The sequence below is a fragment of the Thermobia domestica genome, chromosome 16, assembly GCF_964235325.1.
Source record: "Thermobia domestica chromosome 16, izTheDome1.hap1.1, whole genome shotgun sequence".
NCBI classification, from domain to species: Eukaryota; Metazoa; Arthropoda; class Insecta; order Zygentoma; family Lepismatidae; genus Thermobia; species Thermobia domestica.
Window position 1 is genome coordinate 125,197,355 of NC_137469.1, and position 22,570 is coordinate 125,219,924.

The window sequence follows — 22,570 nt, forward strand, 5'->3', positions numbered from 1 at the left end:
TATTTTATTGTCTCGCCTTGTGGCACAACTATTTAATTAAATGCATCATAGAACTTTCCCTTCTATCTGCTTGTTTCATAACAATTGCCCTATTAAATGTTTAAATTTCTATATTAACATTTATTGAGGTTAAGATTCTATAATACATTTAATTAAGTAGTGACACTTCGAGACGAAACAGTCATATAATATTCGAGACGAGAGAGTCATAATTTTCGAGACGAGACAGCACTTTCACGAGACAAGTCGAGATTTCATAGTGTCTCGTCTCTCGTCGTAGCAACACTAGCGATGCCACGAGACAGAATACCTCTTGGTCTCGAGAAGCGGAGACTTCGAGATAAGAGGCAAATATTTTGAATGCGATACACTGTTTGCACGACACCAAACGAGATAGGCTAAAATCTCATCTCGTCTTGTGTCGTAGCAACACTATTAAATTAGGTTACGTTGTCTTAGGAATAGTTTAAGTATCAGTAACCATCGAAAACATTTATTTAAATGAACAAGTACTGAATTTCTGACGCATATCACATTTCGATCACTTTCAATGTAGTTATTACATAGATTTGCTTTAAGATGGAAACGGGAAAATTTTTAAGGGACTTTAAAATGTTTGTTACTGCATTCTCTGCCTTTGTGTGTGTGTGCGTGTGTATGTGTGTGTGTTTCTGTCAGCTGCGAAGTTTTCAATTTTGAGCCCCCATTTCGAAAGAACATCAAAACAATATCTCAAAGAAGTCAAGGCATTTTTCGCGTATCTCTTATCGTTCCCAAAATATTGGCTATAAACTTCTGATTTCGGGAGATTTAAGGCACTATATCTTGGAAATCGTAAATTATAGAGAGATTACATTAGTGTTGGTTAGTACACTTTAAAAAAAATCGTTGTGTTATTTCAACGGCACGCCTATGTGTTAACACAATTGTGTTAAAATATAACACAAACACGTGGTTAGAACAACTCACTCTCCATTTGGAGTTGTGTGTCAAATGCCGGTAGTTGAAATGACTCACAGCCTGTGTGTTAAATTAACACAAGTGTAGAATATTCAGTGTTGTTTTCTGCGTGATTGCCAAATATGCTGGCCATCTAATTATAAATTCGTATGTGCTGAAGCTACAGTCAAAGATAGTAGAAAGAAATACTTAAACTAATCCAGGTATTATCAAAATTTCAACGTGTAAACCGCGCGATGTGTTCAAAATTGTTTTATATAATGTATCTGAAGAAGAGAAACAACACCGTATTAGTATGTCACTTCTACATTGCACTAGAGGTCACTAGTCAACTCCGGGGACTGTGTTTCAAAAATTGCGAGAACCAGTAAAAACATGAATAAGAGGCAAACATACTATAAGGATATAAATAAGAGTTTCCTATCATTCTTGAACAAGTTGTTGATGAAGGTTGTGTTTCGAAAGATCAAGAAATACTTCAAAATAAGTGTTGGGGAGGACGAGAAAAAAGTTTATAAAGATTTTCTAAATGAAGTGTTCTGTACCTTACTATTCTTATTTTAAAAGTAGAATCTTTTAAAAGTAGAATAATCGTAAGCATGCACGCCACGAGCTTTTCCAAACACAGAAAAATGGTTCCACGAACACCGCACACGGAGTTATTTCAGCACTGTAGTAACACAGAACTGGAGTCGAAATAACACCAAAAGTGGTGTTAATCCGGTGGTCTCACCTTGACTTTTAACACAGGGAGTGTTGAATTAACACCAAAACGGTGTTACTTATACAGCTTTGACCTTAAGAGTTGACACAGATTGTGTGTTGAAATAATAAGAAAATAACGTTGAAATAACAGAGGGAGTGTGTTATATTAATACTTGACATGGTGTAATATTAACACAAAATAATTAACACACTACACACTGTGTTACTTTCTTCGTGTTGGTGCAATACCGCCACAAGTAACACTCAACATTTTTCCCCACGCTACCGACCCTGACATTGTGTCGAATCAACACCGAAAATACTATCACAGATCCGAATTTAACACCGCTCCACACCGGTTGTGTGTTTAAAAAGTAGCACACCACCTGTGTTAAAGGCTAACACCGCGGGATCTGTGTTGCATTAACACCGCATAGTGGTAGTAACGCTGTAACCGTTGCCCTGTGTTAAATTTGAGTTGAATTAACACATCCATTTTTACTGTGTACCTAAGAGGATGGTGAACAATTTGGTACCAAATCTTCAACTTTTAACTTGATATACAAAACATCATACTTGTTATGTTATTATTTAAAAAGCTATACTATTGCCTATTTTTGTTGATAATATATTGCCCTTTATCCTGTTTTAATTAAAAACTTCTATATTGCATCATCCAGGAGATGATCCGCTCCTCTTAATCAACCGTCCTTCATCGGCAAGTAATAAGAAATTACATCTTATTGGCTGTGACACATCTCTAATCATTTTTCCGAAATAAGGCCGTTGCAAAACATCACGTTTTCAATTTCTTGTAAAATTATACAGCCACACACACACACAAAACAGTTGTGTGCATCGGACCCCAGGGTATCGATTCGATGTATTTTGTTATACAGAATCCAGATTTCAAATCCCGGGACAAATGACCGAGTCAGTTTTTTATTAGCAAAAATGTTTAGCGATTTTAGATAGCTTTAGCAAGGGCACACGTAACACAACCATACAAAAAAAAAATGTTCTGTACAGTATACCCCATTGTATCGATTCGATGTATTTTGGCACACAGAATCCAAATTTCAAATCCCCGGAGAATGACCGTGTCAATTTTGTTTTATAGGCGAAAAACCTATGTGCTGTTCTACGTACCAAAATTCGCTGAAGTTTTTCGCCCATTGAAAAACTGAGACGCTCGATCGTCTTCGGGTTTCGAAATTTAAATTCTATGTACCAAAATACATTGAATCCATGCCCTGGGGCCGGTGCACATAACTTGTTTTGTGTATGGCTGTTTTGCGTGTATTTTCCCTACGCAAAATCGCTAGTATTTCGCCCTTTAAAAAAAATGGCACGGTCGATTGTCTTGGAGTTTCGAAATTTTGGTTTTGCTTAACAAAATACATCGATCCATATCCTGGGGCCGGTGCACAGAACTTTTATTTTTGTGTTTTGGTTGTGTCGTCTTTGTTGGAAATCAGTTACATAATGATCGTAGTATTTAAGATACTTTGAATGTGAATCGCCTGATCTTTTCGTTTGTTCTATTACTGTTGCAGAAACTTCAAAAGTTTCAATGTTTCTGATACTATAGCTTCCTTAGTAATAAGGTGGAATAATAAATGTTGAATTGTAAGTTTCAGTTTATTATGTATAACTCAAATGCGGAATAAACGAAAGCAGCAGCACTTGAGTAAGGGGCCGCGGTGGCTCAGTGGTAGGGCGTTCGCCTCTGGTGCATGGGGTCCCGGGTTCAAACCCTGTTGCCGCCAAGTGAACTTTGTGGTGGACAAACACCATGTGCGTGGGTTTTCTCGTTGTTCTCCCGTTTCTCCCGTTGAAGCACTTTCTTCATTCCACCATTTCATTCATTTCTCTTAATCACCGTCTCCTTTAGTCTAACCGGCATAACCGTGGGACGTAAACCTCAAAGATTTCATTTCATTTCCATTTCAGCACTTGAAAAAAATGTAACTTGGATTGTCAACATTAATATTACATAGATAACAAACAATATTTGCCGATTGGTATTTTCATGTTACAAAATTTCAGTACTTTTATTTTATTAGTATTAAAGTATTAAGGTCATAACAGAAAGAAAATGGTCCTTACTCTATTTATACGTATATGTTTTTCATTTATACAGCACAGGGCATCAATACTTAGCTAATGCGTTGTAAGACTTAGAAATCATGCTGTTGCTTTTATGATTTGATCACTTTCTTCACGAATATTTCCTTGTTTGATTCAACAATAATACACTTACTGGACAATATGCAAAGAAGATTCAACAATAACAAGAAATAGAATCAACCGATGCTCATGAATTATGATGTAATAATAATAATAATAATAATAATAATAATAATAATAATAATAATAATAATAATAATAATAATAATAATATAGAAAATATGCATTCGCTAACTTTAGCTTTACTTAATAGACTTACCGTTGGTTGTAGCTAACATGAGGTTGCAGAGAAAAATTGATACAATAGCTGGGGACCACATCGTGGCCTGCCTAACATAAATCTCTTCAAAGATCTGTAAATGAAAATAACAATATTCATTCAGATTTTAAATGTAAATCAATTTTACTTACACCCATCTCATGGTATCTTCATTAAGTAAGTCTTTGATACAAAGTTCAAAACATTTAAAAACTACTGGGTTGCCTTAAATTTAGGGGAAATATTTATATATTCTTACTTTAGTATATGAAGAAATAAGTTTCGTTTCACAGTGTGAAACTACGCTAGCCCTTAACTAGTCGCGTGAAAAAAGTTACTTAATTAGTCGCGTGCGGAATTTTGTTCCGCATAATAACTACATAGTAAAACTCGTGTAATATTTGTTTTTTTAAAAATTTTTATTTAATTTTAGGTTAAAATATTTGTTTTAATGGTCGTCTTAAGTTATTTTATGCTATTGACTAATTATCCTCCTCCTGCAAGTTCAGTCCTCCTGCAAGTTCAGTCCTCCTGCAAGATACAGGAGGCCCAGCAAGGCCTTTATTTCTTTAATATTAGTATTTTGAGCATCTCTTTCTCTGCTATAAGCGTGTTTCAATGCACTGGTTTGTAAATTCAACGATTCTCTCCAGCATAGGCGTACTAAAGAACAAACTCCAAAATTCGCTCGGCGTTTTCACTTCTTTAGCATGTCCTTTGACTCCTGGTAAATGGGTCAAAATATTCTGACTTCTTCTTCGTATAATTTGCCGTGGAGCATGTGCGTACCATTTAGTGACATTGTCCTTTCCTAGAAGATATGTTCCCCGTGCAGTAGTATTTGAGAGTGATTTCACATGATCTGCTTGTGGCAACACTCCACCTTCATCTGCTGATTCTTCACTGGCAGAGATATGGTCGCTTTCTTCAATGATATCTTCTTCATCGCCATCTTCCAATTTCGGAACATCTAAATTGTCGTCTTCAGCCAGAACTTCCAGTAACATGTTTCTAATTCTGTCCACATCACGTTCATGATTATCCATTTTGAAAGAAAAGACTAACTCTCTTCTCTATGTATTTATTTTCAGAGCGCACAATGCACATATAAACCGCTTATAACTTCAGTTGCTTACAAATGAACTGTACCTGAAAATATATTTTTGTAAAATAAATTTTAAAAAATAGTGGTGGTGGCGCTTGCTTGTGATATGTTTCGTAGTCACCGAATCGCTTAATTGTTGTCGGCTAAAAACAATAAACTGAAAGAAAGCGTAGAATTTGTAGGAGAAAAAAGGGTAACTTATTTAGTCGCGCGCGGAACTTTGCTCCGCAAACTGCATCACTCCAAAATAAATAACAAAATATTCACTAGTGTCTTGGGCAACAATTCAAATATGTATTGTTGTTTAATCATGAAACTTTAAAAGACAGCTAGACAAAAGTTCAAAAGCATACGATCGAAAGTAAGGAAAACAAAAAGAGAAATGTAAAAGTGCGGAACAAAATTCCGCATGCGACTAATTAAGGGCTAGACTTACAAACTACGCAAACTCAATACTCAAACTTGAAGTATTACATCCAAAACTACTGACTGCAATAGAGGAATAAGATTAAAGATGAAACCAGTGCTATATTCCTGTTCTGAAACCTCTTGGCTTCTATCTCATGCTAAGAGATGCCACCAGCGTGCAGGAAATTTGCAGACAAGGCAAATGCTTGGCAGACAGTGGCGGATCTAAAAGGTAAAAACTGGAAGGGGGCAGCCAGATCCCAGACTATGATAGGCATATCATGAGTTTACTATAAACTTTCAAAAATATATGAATAATACCTTTATTATTGTCACTCAAAAACTGGGGTTCTAGTTTCCTGTGACTCCGGGTTAGTTCGCCACTGTTGGAAGAACTATCTTCATTAGGTGCTTTTAATCCTGCATCAATCAAGTCGCTCGCGTATACGCACACACACACACACACACACACACACATATATATATATATATATATATATATATATATATATATATATATATATATATATATATATATACATGTGCTGACTCTCAGTTTTCATTTCAGTATAGTGTTTCTTGGGTTCTCAATCGTTACAATCACGTGTGCACAGTATTAGAACAGTGTACATTTAGTCTAGGTACTATAAAATGTTCTCGAAGCCTTGCACGAATTTTTCAAGTTTTAATAAAACTCGCAATGTGCATTAACATGTACAATACATGTTTTAGTGGTTTGTAGTTTTATCTCGAGTAATTTGTCTTTGATGCTCTCGCCTATATTGAATAATTCGGGAAAATTCATGGTTCCGAAAATCCAGATTAAAGAGCTTCTATTGTACTTAGATTAAAACGTTGAGCGCAGTGGACACTCATACAGATCGTCTTATCAGGCCATAATAATGAAAAGAGAAACAAGTCCGAAGAAAATAAAACCATACTCCTATTATTCACTGCGGTACAGAGGAGATAATCCGTGCCGATCAACTCAAAATAATCTTCAAGCAGGAATCAATGTGACTGACGACGCTATTAGTAACAAAACACTCAATATAATAAAATGTAATATCCTGAAACTATTACTTATATTTTCATCGCGAGTAAGCTTAGATTAGTGTCTTTGCAACATAGTCCGGAGCTCCGTATTCGAATTTGGAAACCAAATGTTCTAATTATTTTCGAAATGTTTTCTTTAAATTCCAGTAGGTGAAATCAGATATGGAACATTTATATGCGTACGTGAACAAGTTGAATTCTATTCCCTTGAATTTTCCTTTGTGGTGTTGTTCAATCATTCATCTAGAGTTAACGTCGCATTCAGCACCGTGGCAATAAGAGACATAACGTTAAGTTCAAAATATAATATGAAGGCATAACCGCTAACCATGTAGTCAAAAAGCTCTTTTATTTTTGTTAGCACCTGATATTTTCTTTATAATCCTAGGTGTTGCTGCGAATTTGTAAAATAAATAAAATGTATCATTAGTGCAGTGTTTTCCACTACAATGAAACATAAACATGGGTATGATCGCCATCCATGTCGTAGCATAGCTGAATTCTGGCCCAAGTTCTCGCAAAAGTTTTGCGGAGATACTCCGGAATCACGAGGGTGAAGGCGTGTTCCACAGAGTTCATAATTCATGTGTTGTGTGATATCGAGTGTTTGTTACTTGTTCCTTTATGAAAGCCGCAGAGAGCATTGTCTGGTGTCGTCAGATCGGGAATTTTTGGAGGCCAGGCAAAGAGAGCTGGTGAAGATACACAACCTCTTCCAATCCAGTGGCCAGGAAACGTCTGATTCAGGTATTTGCGCACGTGAATTGCGCAGAATTCAGAATTCAGCTGTGTTACAATATGAGTGGTGATCATACTTATGTTAATGACTCTTAAGTCTACTAAGACTTCAAAGTAACTGTGTAGAAACATTATACCATAACCAACAATATACTGTTGAAACTAAAGGGAGGTACGCCTATTCCGGACAACCCTGTAGAGTAAGAAAGTATCTTATGGATGAACAATCACACAGCAAACTTTGAGCAAACCCTCGTATTTTCTCGACAAGCTTTGGTTTCCGACAGGCTTTTCTTAAATCGGAACATGTTTGCTGATATCGTCAAAGAGAAAGAAATGGTTCTAACTGCCAGGTTTTACGTAAAAAAAAGTTTCTTTTGAATTACAGCATTGTCCCTAGCTTCTATCAGACGTTGCCAAATTCATCATGCTTCTCTGTCCTGTAACACTGACGACAGCCACAATCGAGAAATAATTTAGTGCTCTTCGCTGAGGACATATTTTAGATCTGCAGTGGGACAGAGGAGACTAAGCAGATTAAGGGTACTCCAGATACATTAAACTACTACATGCTTGGTTGTTTGGACATGATACCTCTCGTTAATCAGTTTCTTAAAAAATCCAGTGCCTAAATCAATTTGTTGTTTATTTTGAAGTCACGTTTATATGTTTTCGTTATGTATGTCACTTTATATCTTAAAGAATATGCTATGTGCTTTTCCTTTCATTATTACAAAATTAAGTTTAAAAGTTAAAATAGTATAGCAAGAAAAAAAGGAAAAACTATATTGTTGAGATTAGTGTTAGCATTTACGTAAATAGTTAAATAAAACTGTTATTTTGCCCTCTTAATGCAAATATATACTATAGAATCAAACTTTTATCTCACTAGGGATGATTCCATACCGGGACCAAGTGCCTGGGGAAAACCTATACATATTCTGAAATCTCTTGCCACCTCACTGTGGCAGATATAATTAGACTGTGGCCCATACCAGGTTTACAATATGTTGGTGAACCCACAAGCACCCATGTTGTCATGTTTGCCAATGCAGTAGACTTCATGCGAAAATCTTGAATGTTCGCATTGGTTGGCAACCTGCCACATTGGGGTGCTTGGCAGACGGGGACATACACTGTTTTCCATTGTCCAATGCTGCTTCTGTCACATTTGTCATATATTCTTTCAATGGCAGTCACGCCATTTTCAACATTATGATGTTTACACTTGTTGACAATACTGATAACCTAGAATGGTTGGGGGACGGCCACACTCAACATCTTTTTTCTATAGTTCGTGCGATGTTTCTAGAAAGCTTGGTGTATAAACGTCTCATCGTACGGAAAGTATTTTACAATTTCTTATTTTTATATTTGGTTGGCAACACTGTTAAACTGGGGTCCTTAGAAGAGGAATATGTCCAAAGTATATTTTCTCTATTGAGGAATGATGTTTATGCCATGTTTTCATGGATATACATCGAGTGGTAGAGAAACCACCTGCCACGTTGTATTTACAATTCCTTGGCAACACTGACGAAATGGGTACGTTTGAGTGCAAAGTGATATTACCAAACCCTTACCCGAGTCACGTTCTAGCAGTGAGCCAAACAGGAACATGATGGACTCAGGGGCTTACGTGCGATGCATCGTAATATTCATTTTTATTTCTATCGAATATACCATACATAGGGTCACAAACACCAACAAACTGGCCATATATATTGTCAGTTTGCGGGTTTTGCCGTAATTTTAAAACGGTTTAGTACTTCTCATGGCAAGAGCTTTCAGACGATATATAGGTTTTTCCCAGGTACTTGGTCCCGGTATGGTATCATCCCTAGTCAGAACAAATGAGCAGACACAAATTGAATTTAAAAAAAACTGAAACAGTTTTAAACGTTTCTCATGTAACATTTCATTTGCATGGGAAATACAACTGCTGCTTAAAAACTGGTATATGAAGGTTAATGCGTCAGTGAATAAGTCAGTGAAATACATTATTTTATTACTCAGACCGAAACTTAGTTGCACTGATTGAGAAAACAAACTAAAACGAACTGTCGACAAAATCAACTTCCTTATCTGAACATTTATCGAGGTGTGGCATAAGTGTTTCTATATCCTCTGGAATGAGCCTTAGCCCAATGTCCGATAACCATTTTCTGTTTACAGCTTCCACTACCTGATCCAAGTGATATCATGGGACAAAGGAAAGTTCTTTGAAAGTTCTTCTTTCATGGGACAAAACACATGCGAATCACAAGACGCGAGATACAATCATTTGTCTAAGTCTAAGGTGTTTGCTCGGGGTAAGTGTCAAAAATATCTGTAAGTCCGCTCTCAAACATCTTTGCACCACGGTAGGTTGATACGATATTACATTTCATCACCAATTTCGTGCCTCTCCTGATAAATTACTGGGCAGTTACTCTCCGTTTTACCTACAATAAACAAATCACCACAAGTGCTTCCAATTACTACGACACTTGTAGCTGTAGAAACATGGTCAGAACTGGTTAAGCAAACAAACTACAACTTCCACTTCAAAGACGTTAGTTAAATATCTGCACTATCATCACCAAATTTCAATAAAGTATATTTTAGCAGCAGTTGATTTACAAAGGTGAGCAACTTTTCTTATGATCCTCGTATTTTGTTGAAAAATGAAATGAAAATAAAAGAACACTTAAAGAGATATTTATTAAATTAGTAAATTTATACATTTTGTAAGGGGAGAGAACTTCTACATTTAATAGAATGATAGATATTACACAGCTAGGATTTGACTTCAGGAGTACGAGCATATTGAATCAATTTTATAGTAGCTAGTATGTCTTTTCAAGCCTTCTACTTGCTGTACTCAATAGGTTCAAATCATGGTTAATTAAATACTTGTATACCAATATTGGAAAAATATGAATGTATGTATTTGGTCTAGGAATTAATTCGTGCGGGTGGACAAGAGATGGCGCAACGAACGGAGCGTTCCACAGTTCCGTGTATCCACACATGTGTTGCAAACCCCTGTCATCGCGTATCGTTCGTAGTATACGGCAGTGGATTAAAGCGTCAACAACACCAGTTTGTAGTTAAGTGAACATGGCGCAATTTGTGCCTGATAAAGTGTTTTTGCGGGGTGTCCTGCTGCATTACTTTAACATGCAGAAAAGTGCGACTGAAAGTCATCGTATTTTGGTGGAAGTGTATGGTGACCATGCTCTAGCTGAGCGAACGTGTCAGAAGGGGTTTGCACGGTTTAGAAGTGGTGATTTCGGCTTGGCAGACCAAGAGCGAGCTGGACAGCCAAAAAAATTTCAAGACGAAGAATTGACAGCATTGCTCGAGCAGGATTCGTGTCAAACGCAGGAACAACTTGCAGCAGCATTAGGCGTTGATCAAACAACAGTCTCCAAACGCTTGAAAGCCATGGGAATGATTCAAAAGATGTCACATTGGGTTCCACATGAATTGAAAGACACAGACGTTGAAAGACGAAAAACCATTTGCGAATTGCTGCTTCAACGACAGAGCAGAAAGGGGTTTCTGCATCGAATTATTACGGGTGATGAGAAGTAGATCCATTACGAGAACCCTAAACGAAAAAAGGCCTGGGTGAAACCAGGTGAACCAGGTCCATCACAACCAAAACGAGATATTCACTGTGCAAAGGTTATGCTGTGTATATGGTGGGATATGAAAGGTGTAGTGTACTATGAGCTGCTGCAACCGGGTGAAACTATGAATGGAGAACGTTATCGACGACAATTAATGCGTTTGAAGCAAGCTCTGGCCAGAACACGACCAGAATGGGAGAACAGACATGATAAACTTATTGTTCAACATGATAACGCTCGCCCACATGTCGCAAAACCGGTCAAAACCTATTTAGAAAATGTCGGATGGGAAGTTTTACCCCACCCGCCGTATTCACCAGACGTTGCTCCTTCGGACTACTACTTGTTCGATTGCATGAACAACGATTTGATTGGACAGCGGTTTACTTCTTCAGAAGATATCGAAACATGGGTCTCTGACTGGATCGCTTCCAAGGATGAGGACTTCTTTCGCCACGGAATCCGTACATTGCCTGACAGATGGGCGAAAGTGGTGGCTAGCGATGGACAATATTTTTGTTAAGGTATTTATGTATTTTGTGTTTGTACTACAGCTTCAATGTGTCGTACCAACCGCACGAATTAATTCCTAGACCAAATATGTATTTTTAGTTTGCCTACGAACTATCCAAATAATATACCAAATTGTATGCACTATACACAAGAACGTCATTATGACTGATTTAAAACCATTTAGCAGCAAACAATAGCAGATAGTACGAGGTATGATCAAAAAATACGCCGAATAATTTTATTAGAAACAAACTAATAAGCTTACTTGTAATTTGGTTTAATCTTCTTCAATGTACTGTCCTTTACTAGCAATGTACTTATCCCAACGTTGAATCCATAACTAAAATCATTTCTGGAAGGTTTCTTTTGAAAAGGCATTCCTCTACTCTGTTGTGGCCCTCTCGACGTCATGAATGCTGTCAAAAGGTCTTGCTTTCAGCACAGTTTAAATTTTTGGGAAGAGTCAGAAGTTGCATGATGCTATGCAAGTAGACTACGGTGGATATGGACATGAAGATTTTTTTGGACCAAAAACTCGCGGATCAAATGCGAGGTGTAGTAAACGAATTTGACACTCATTCTTCTCACTTCCAAGGTATCGGTTAAAATGCTTTTAACGGATATGGACGAGATGCCAAGTTCTTTGCTAAGCTCTTGAATAGTTATTCGCCTATTTGAACGAACAATTCTTGTAACGTTTTTACACGTTTTCTTCTGTTTTTGAGGTTAATGGACGTCCCGAACGTTGCTTGTCTTTTACCACTTTATTTCCTCTTTTAAATCACTCATACCACACGTAAACCGTCTTCAGACTTATAGCGTAATCACATACACCAATTTCAAAATTTCCCGAGTTCCTTCAGCACTTGTTTGCAACTTGAAACAGAACTTAATTTTCACACGTTGCTCGAAATCCATGAAAAGCGACATATACGATAAACACAACCTCACTCTAGCGGCTCTGGACGCTGACTGACAAGTTAGAACATGTTCCAACTTGACGCTGCCTGTCTCAATTCTTCAGGCTATCGGACAAATTACTACAAATGGTTGTAGCATCAGGAGATGATGTTAGAAATTCATTCACCGTATTTTTGATCACAACTTGTATCGTCTATTTGCATCAAACACATAGCTCAGTTGGCGATAGTGCTTAATCTACCCGTAACCATTAGGAATTATCGTTACCAACAGACTGATACGTGTAGCTCTTATAATAGGGATATGGTATTCAAAATGATAGTACAAATATAGTAGCTCAGTGGTAAAGCGGCCATCTCCGGTGCTTGGGGTCCCTGGTTCGATTCCAACTCACGCCGTGTGGACTTTGTTTTACGTCCCACAGTTATGCCGGTTAGGCTAAAGGAGACGGTGATTATGAGAAATGAATGAAATGGTGGAATGGAGGAAGTGGTTTGTCCACGGTGTTTGTCCACCACAAAGTCCACACGGCGCGAGCTGGGATCGAACCAGGGACCCCAAGCACCGGAGATAGCCGCTTTACCACTGAGCCACCGCGCCCCCAAATTCCATTTCATTTTCAATGATGTTACCGAATGTGCTGACCACACATGACTCAACTAAAGCCTGTTTTATCGGTTCAATAGTTCATGGTCTATGATTCCAGAGAGTAATGTCGCGCTTACTTTCGTGAAAAAACTCTCGCTTTTTACTTTACAAAGACGATGCTCAATCAGAGGGTTAAAATTAAGTTCTTTGGTCGGTATATTGTTTTCTCTTAATGTTATTTCTAACTGCCTACAGTTCATTTCAATTCCTCTTTAATGAGACGGCGAAAGCTTCAAATTGAAGTTTAGAAGACTTTTTCTCTCTACATCCTTTTACATGTTGAGGTTGTTGACTCTGCTAATGATTTCCGTTTAAGTTCACTGAATAACTGACTCTATGTCCTACGGAGCCTGGAGATGCAATGCTGCGTTCATTCAAGTTTTTCACTGAATTCTTTCCACAGCCAACTAGATCCAGTTTCTATTTTGTATTCCAATTTCTGCAACATCCATCTTAATATTCTTCTCCCATCTGCGCCTAGGTTTTCCTAATGGTCATTTTCGGATACATTCGCAGACTTTATGTGGAAATTAAATAGAAAATAATGATCAAAGAAAATACAATATATACGGAGTATATGATGTCCATATTGAATCATATTCGATTCCGTCTGGTGATAGACACATTTCCAGGCGTTCAGCGAGCATGCGGCCACTATATAACGCTTAACTTCATTTGAGAAAACCGTATGGTATAGTCACAATGGCGTTACGTTAAGGATTGTATGGTCAACAGTGCAGATGCCTTGGGAGCCCACAAACTCTTCTCTTTTCTGAATGAAAAATCTCAGGTTATGTATTACTGGGATTTTGTATAGAATAATCCTAAATATTCATTATAAATAGAAGTGAGTAACTATCAAAATGTCAAATAATTCTATATTTTAATTTTAAGCTGAGATAGTTGGAATAGCTAACAACGATTACCGTCTCAAGTAACTGGCCAATGTAGTATATCAGCTCTCTCACGTGAATACTACATTCTCTTGTCTCAAGAGAAGATTAGGGAGATCAAGATATTCCAGCATATAAAAGGAGATTTCTGTGGCCAGGCGTAGTGTAGTCGCTCACGCTCTCGGCTTCGGTGCGAGCGGTTCCGGGATAGATTCCCGGTGGGGACACTCGGTCGAAAAAGTGTTAAAGGCTTTTTTTCAGGCCAGGCATCCTGAATGAGGTTTTCCTTTGTTTTCCTCATTAACACCAGGCCGGAATGGTACCTAACTTTCAGGTCCCAGGCTGCTTCCTTCCTTCCCCAATTGTTTCTTCATTCCCTTTCCTCGGATACTGTAGTGTGCTGGCCGAGGAACGACGACCATCAAACGTAACGGGCTAAATATAGCCCAGAAAGCTAAAATCCTAATTCTACTCCTAAAAGCAGAATTCACTGGAAACTAAAGTATAAATACAATTAAAAATGCACAAAACTAATAGTCTTAACATTCATAATTCTTCAACACACTCATACATGCAATTAGGAAATTTAGAATGAATAATTCATCAAGATTTCTCACTGCCGTATCAGTAAAGTTTATTTACTTTAACAAAGTAATTTATGTACCAGTGGTGTATTTAGGATTTTGGTTCGTGGTGGAAGAACTTATATTTTCCCGTTTCACCATTTAAAACGCAAACACACCAGGGCGTTTTGCGGAATCAGGGAGGGTCAATTGCCCTCCTAAGTTTAAGATTTAAATATATTTTAATCGATTGTCTACTAATATACTACGAGAAAACATGAAACTCCTATCTCGGTGGAGAATCTAATCCCCCCAGGCAAATCAGGAATTATGCTTCTGCAAACATACCTGTATAGTTATAATCTCATTTCAAATTAACTGATTCCATTTTAGAAATAAATGGAAATGTTCATTTTATTTGTGTACGGTTTTACCTGAAAGAAAATGCTGAGGCAAGTTGATGCTGAAAAATACTGATTGCAGTTTTAATGGCAAGAATTACACACTGGTGAATCTTATGTGATATGATACATATACAAATTTAGCAGTGAATCTAACCTTTTATTCCATTCATAGAAAAAGGAAACATCCTCTTGGTCTACCAAATTTCCTGGGCTACTTACTCCACTCTCTTGATTTTCTTTAATTCAAATATTTAACTTTCTTTATAACTAAACGATGTAAATATTCCTTTGCTATAATAACTAAAGTTCCGTTACGTTGCTATCCGTGCAAGTTGGTATGGAACACCAGTTTTGCTTATCAGCTCTTCTTGCTTTTTGTATTACTGACGATGACCGACTTGAATCATAACTAACAACTGTCGAAGGCATGATAGGAGAAACGAAAGGAAGTAACAAATAAGAAAAACAAACAGAAGAATGGAATGGACGAAAGAAAGAGAAAATGAACGTAGTTCTTACATGGAATGAAATTTGACAAATACAGTATCATTTCTGAACAAAGAGCATAAAAAAATAGAAATTCAGAGACATTGCTATAAAGGTTAAGAAAGATTATTGTTGTAGGTGGAATGTGAGAAACTAACAAATTTATTTTGGGTGGGTGGGAAGGACTTGAGCCCGATAGCCCTCTAAATACGCCACTGATGACAGTCATAGAATTAGACTGGATTATCGACATCAGTATTAATGTCTACACATTGTTCTTGTGCTTGATCAGTTCCTTATTTATCGAATTCCGCGATTTAAAAGAAAATCATGCATTACAACACTGAAATCAGGAAGCCTCAAAAGACATCAGAAAAATTTTGGTTATAGTAGAAATGTATAATACATGAAATTGTGGTGCATGTATATTCGCACCTATAGAAGAACACCACATCTTTTAAATTCATTAACAGTTAATAACAATAAAGTTTTACAAACACATATTTAAAATGCGTGGACACTGAAAATTGAAATTGTCTTATAAACAAAGTAAATGTAATAATGGATGAATAATGAATGTAACTAATAAATAAATGTATGAAAAGATAAAAATGAAATATTTCAGTTTAATTAGCCACATTATGCCATTTTGGCTAAGGGAGACGGAAAATTAAGGCAACTGGATGATGATGGAAGTATCGGTCGAATGAGAATGTGGGAGGAAACGGAAGTACCCTTGAGAAACCCATGGTTACAATGTTGCCCATGACAAACTTATTTAGCCGGCGATCGAGTCAGGAACCCCACAGGAAGCACTCTACCACTAAGCCATTGTGCCTCCCATGAATAAGTAAGTGCAATATACGTTATACATTATTAATATAATAATAATAATAATAATAATAATAATAATAATAATAATAATAATAATAATAATAATAATAATAGAGCATAAACTTGCAATTGAGTTTGCTGCAATACGCAATTACTAAATAAAATTAATTTATAGTTGCTGTTAGTTATTATTATATATTTAGGGACCCGAGTATTTAGTTTTGCAGGCAGTATTTCGTACTTATAATTATATCACTGTCTAGACCAGTGGTCCACAAGATTGTTTCTCTCTCACCTCCTTTCCTGAATCTTGCATACTTCACGTTTTCCTAGACCTACTTACCCCCCGTTGTTTTGACACGTTTTTTGTGATTTGAGATGCAGTAAGTGATTTCTCGAATCTTCAATAGTATAATAAAAATAACGCGTTACTTTAAACGTAAATGAGAGATTTCCAAAGATGAAGTGGAACTCTTAGCCTGTTTCATTACATTTTCCTAAAATAAATAAATAACGGATCATAAACCTTGATTCTAACTAAATATAAAAGCTAAAATGTTAGAAGTTAATGTAAGAACTTAGTATATACTTTTAGAAAGAAACCTACAGTAAAAAATAATTGTATGTAGCTGACAAATTCTTCATAAATCAATGCGAATAGTATTTTCCATTCCGCCCCCTCTCTGTTGCACATCTGCTTTATTTAAACGGATTGTTTGCAAACGAATAGAAGGAGAAGCATGTAAAGAAAAAATGAGAGAAGACCACCTAATTCTACAAGCCACAAAATTAACGTGTTATATGCACACAGTAGCGTAGACAAGTGGGGATAACCATTACAAAGAAAAAATATTTTGCAACCATTTTGAAAATAATTTCCAGAAGTTTCATCTTTAACGTTTTTTAGTATATTTAATGTCTTTATCTTTTTCACGTTTTTGTGCATGCTACTTTATCCTACCATCTACGAATACGAACAGAGCAGTGGCGCATTTTGAGGGATATCAGGCCTACCGGCGGTAGTCCTAGAATAGTTACTATAATATAAATTGCATTAAATTGATAATTTTATACTCCAGTATCTTCTTTCATTGATACAAATTTCTCAGAACTTTATGCATTTAGAGAGATATACTAACTTCTTCGCACACTGCCTACCTCGCTAACTTAAGAGGTCTTCGCTATGAGAACGCAGTAGAAACCACTCTCTAGCTACTACAGCAAGAATCGTATCAATACATTCTCCTTGCTCTACCTTCGCCCATAGTGTACGAACGGGCTGCCAGATAACAACAGTTTCATCTAAAGAATTCGGTTTCCTGAGCGTGAGCGAAGAGTAAAGGGAAATTATACGAGTAATGACAGTGCATTTTGGAGGATTCTGGAAATTGCCTCGGACACATTGAGCCTCGTCCCGTAGCGGCTTTCGTCTACGCAACAAACATGTTATGTTTTATAGTATTTTCCGATAGTTGGCACAGCTATTACAAATATTTGTTTCATTATTTGTGTTTCGTTGCCAAGGCTCTTACAATCTGAGGCTCCTGGGTTGGCTAACCGCGTATTTCAGCATTCTTTATTACTTGGACAGTTTCTATTTACTCTTGTGAGTAGGATTACCAAATTCTAAAGCAAAATATAGGGATACATTATGAAACAAATAATGGTATTTTAGAAATGTACGATCGTTTTTCCGTAACATCAATAAGATAATTTATATTGGCAGTGAAGACAAAATAACATTTATGAACTTGATAAAAGGAAAGTGTGTTGTAAGGTGTTTTTTCCTTGTGTTGAAGACTGCATAATAACATGCAAACTAAACTCAAATAATAATAATAATAATAATAATAATAATAATAATAATAATAATAATAATAATAATAATAATAATAATAATAATAATAATAATAATAATAATAATAATAATAATAATAATGTACAGGCGTTATAAAGGTTAGTGGTAGCCCAAGCCATCAAACCAGTATACGGCACTGGAACATAGAGCATTAAGAAATAAAGTGATTCATTCATTCAAGATTTTAATGTACATGTTAGCGAGCTATTTGTTAGTCGAATTGTAAGTGCGAATGATGTCTGTGTATATATGGTTACTGGTTCTATTCCCCGCGGGAACACTAAAACTTTCGGCTCTTTATCCAGCATCACAAATCAATTGGGGAGGTACTTGAACTAAAATATACCGAATTTTGGTTCAGAAATCCAGAAATGATGGCACCAGGGACCGCATAGCGCTGAGCAATTGAACCTGTTACATTGGCGAGTCATATCCATTCCGATGTTACATTTTAAACATGTATTGATCATGATAGAATAGCAGTTTATACACCATAGATCGTCTGCTCATTTCTAGCACTCTTTATTACTTTCCGTGCTATGTTCAAGTAGTCATTGGTGTCCATCGTCGCTATATGTGTATTGACGTCTATTCTGCTAGAGTTACATCCATGACACAAAATTCTAAGTGAGACAGTTTCATGCTTGCAGCAGGAAGTACATATTTCCCCTCGCGAGTCGTCCCTGTCTCTAATAAGAATCCATGCATAAACTAATATCTTTAAATTAACTTTTATTTGCAAATAAAAAATTAGGAATGAATACATAAAAAATAAACAATGAAGTACAGAAATAAATGCATACCTTTGATTAGTTTCCTTTATACTGCAATTAGCTATAACGTATTTAATTCCTGTCTTGGCTCTAACGGAAAGCTTTCTGCAGTAACCGCATAAACAAAGTTTTATTACTGAGATATATTCTTTCTCCACAACGTTTGACTTTAACAATCGCTATCTCAGTCCTCCTGACCTTTCGACCTTAACATCTGATGGGTTGAAGGTCAGTTATTATGAGGTGCACTATATGCATAGCTTCATTGAATTATAGATTCGCAGAAATCGGTATTTTCCCTTTAACTGATAAGAGCAAGAACAAGAGATAAATTAACAAGGACAGTCATAGTTGATCTTAACATGTGATGGGCTCTCGAAAGACATAAAAGAAACTATTTTTCCTTGTTTATTAATTTACTTAAAATATTTAATTCAAGTACGAATTTTTATCTCAATCCGAAAAATAACGTCGATGTGATCATATGCTTACTAATTACAGCTGTTAGGACCCAATGTATAATATATTTAGCATTTAAAAGAAACCTTATTTTCCAACCAGCTAATCAATTGATTAATATATATATACAAATGAAAGACACAAACATACACTCATGCAACAAAATGGAACGAGGATATATAGATATAGACCATATTCAATAATTCTAAATGCATTGCTGGATTAAAAATTTCCTTCCATTTTCCTCCCCAACCACTTATCGTGGGAACGTCTCGTAAGAACATCTTACCTAGATACCCTTTTTCTCTTCGAATTGCTGAGTATTGCAGTTGGTCATACATAGATCATTATTTCTTCTTGAAATATGTTCTCTTTATTGCCACTCCAAACTAGTGATTCCTATCATAAATGCTGCCCATGTTTAATTACGTACATAGGTAGAGTACAGACACAGAATATGTGGTATAGCGAGGGTTCCCTTACGCTTTTAGACAGATTCCCATTATATTTATATAATGGGAATCTGTCTTAATGGGAATATAGACACCTTATATATATATATATTAGGGCGGGGCGAACTTCAAGAAATGTAAACAGAAGCTTTTGTCTCTAGTTCTAAAAGTTGATACAGGTAAAGATAATTTCGTATGTAAAATTTCAGATTTTTATCTTTTGATTTAACGGTCCCAACTTTGAGTTAACAATGAAGATATTATTGGTATATGATAAAAAGTAGCTTTTTTCTGTTCAGTAGGTCTATTGTTCTAAAACATGCATTATTTTTTTAAAGAAGTATTACTTAATTAATTATCTGCTTTCAGATACGCATGCTTAGTATCCAAATTTTCAAAATTTCCTTGTTGATTCCTCGGATGAAGCAATCATTCCATGTCTGGCTTTACGACCAAAACCTTTTGTGGAAACCCTGGAAACTTCTTTTACGACTCGTTCAACTGCTTGTGAATGACATTGAATTCCTGTAAATTCGAGTGGTCCTATTTCAATCTTTGCCAGCAATTCTTCATCTGACATTGAGTTTACAAGTGGAGGTGGCGTTGTGACGGAAGCAACCCAATCAATGATCTTGTAGTAGTTTTCTACTTCGAGATGAATCATAATATTTGATTTACAAAATTTTCTCACTCCAGCTTGATTGGTCGTTCTTGCAACAACAATCTTGTTTACTGCATCTTTTCTTACTTCAACGTCTGGATCTGCAAGAGCTGCAAGAAGAATATTTTCACTGTGGGCAAAATAACAATTTAACTTTAGAGATCTTATTGCAGCTTCTTTCATCTCATAATCGGGTAAATTTCTAACTTTCTCCAAAATAAAATAGAAGTTACGTGATCCATCAGTGCAGTTGGAATGGGTTTTTATCTCGAACCAACTTGGAGCATACACTCTAACAATGTAGGTTACAAGCTGCAATAGGTTTTTGGATGGATTTATTGTGCTCATGAACAAACGAAGGGTTCGATTGGCGAGCGTCAACCACCTGGCATGATTAAGGGCACCTGGAGAAGCAGTTTGTAAAAATTTTATAACAGCAGCATCAGCTTTGTCCTTTCCCTTTTGTACTGCGATGCAAGCCTTCAGCAAATACTTTTGATCAGCGCTAAAATCTTTTGTGATATTCACACAAAATTCCTTGACATTTCCAGTGACGGACTGGAAATCAACTATTGGAACATCCCGTGGATCAAAACTTAGTATCTTTCCGATATGCCCCGAAAATCCCTTTGGACCAGTTGGTTTGCCATCAATATTTTTAAAAATTTCTCTTATTGGAAGCTCATTAAGATGCAATATACAAATGAGCCACTGTAAAGGTCGATTTAAAGCTGTTTCCAGTCGACGTATAATTTCAGAATGTTCGCCGGTGTTTGTATTTGTTCCATCACATACCACAGCACGCAAAGTAGCTGTCGAATCAGTGTAACGTATAACAGAGAGTATTTCATTTGAAATATCGTCTGCTTCGCCACTTTGTGGAGCAATATGATCCACGTATTGCTTACTAGGATATGCAATAATAACGTAGTGATCCTCCTTCTTTGTTAGTTGTCCTCCATCTGGTCCAAATAGTCTGGTTTCATCTATGCGCCCATCAAAACCAACACAAATTAGCCTGCGCAAATCAAACGAACAAGATTCTGCTCCCTTGTCTCTCCAATAAATTCGCTGTCTCCGCAACTTTGTTGGTTCTAGTATATTTTCCGGTTTATCCAGTTTCAGGTCTTTCAGGCATGCATTAAATAATTTGCAAGCATCTCGGTTACTAACGCCAGTTGTTTCCATCATTTGGCTTAAGTTTGGGAACTGATGCCTATTTTGTGCTGGCCGTTTTTCGGAATTTGTGTCTTCAGAGTCGGATGTGTTTGCTTCATAAGGTGATTCATCTTCCAAGAACACACCACTTGCTTCATTTTCTTCCATAAAGTTCAACTGACAGGCAATAGTTTTAGTCATAGTTAGGCTTTGCAAATGCTTTTTCCTAAACCGCTGTTCCTGGTCCTTCCTCTCTGCTTTTTTCTGAAATGAACTCGAAACAATCTTGTCAATCGAACCGATTACCATTTTCCGACCCGAAGTCTGATCTACCCAGAAATTCCACTCAATTTGTGGTACTTTTATGGCGCATTTACACAACTGTCTGTCCATTATTTTGTTTCTAACACACTTGCAAGTACAGATATCAAATACTTGTTTGAAATTACTGAAGTCCGCTTTGAATGTAAGTGATGTGCGCTTTGCTGGTGGATATTTTTTTCGTATGAGCTTTGACAGTTTGCCCAAACCGCTGAAATATCCAATGACTGGAATGCTAGCTTTGTTTCAGATACTGACAAGATCATTCGCCACATATTTTAAAATATATCTCGTAGAAAGTGTTTTTTTTTTTCCTCTTCAGGTAGCATTTTTCTGTAGAACAGGTAGCATTTAACTACTTGCAAGTTTTAGGATAAAATGCGTTAATTGCATCGAACAAACATTTATTTTAAGCAAAGCAAGAGAAAAATGAAAATATGTATAAACTATAATTAAACTATGTGGTAAAGAAATTCTGCAACTACACGCAAAACCTTTTGTTTCAAAAAATACACTGACATTTGTTGTGCCATCTAGCGAGAAATTGGAAAATTACAAAATAATATAATTACTGAATCAAATTCCAGT

General features: G+C 36.4%; 1 protein-coding gene across 1 annotated transcript in view; it reads right to left on the reverse strand.

Annotated features, from left to right (window-relative positions):
* The window catches only part of LOC145673393 (uncharacterized), a 475,904-nt gene extending 456,786 nt beyond the window's left edge, over positions 1–19,118 (reverse strand). The window contains exons 1-2 of the mRNA XM_081743051.1: positions 18,962–19,118; positions 4,115–4,208 (exon numbers count right to left, since the gene is read on the reverse strand). Of these exons, the coding sequence (XP_081599177.1) occupies positions 4,115–4,175 (61 nt within the window). The 5' untranslated portion in view covers positions 4,176–4,208; positions 18,962–19,118. The remainder of the gene's footprint in view (positions 1–4,114; positions 4,209–18,961) is intronic.
* Between the last annotated feature and the right edge of the window lie 3,452 nt (positions 19,119–22,570).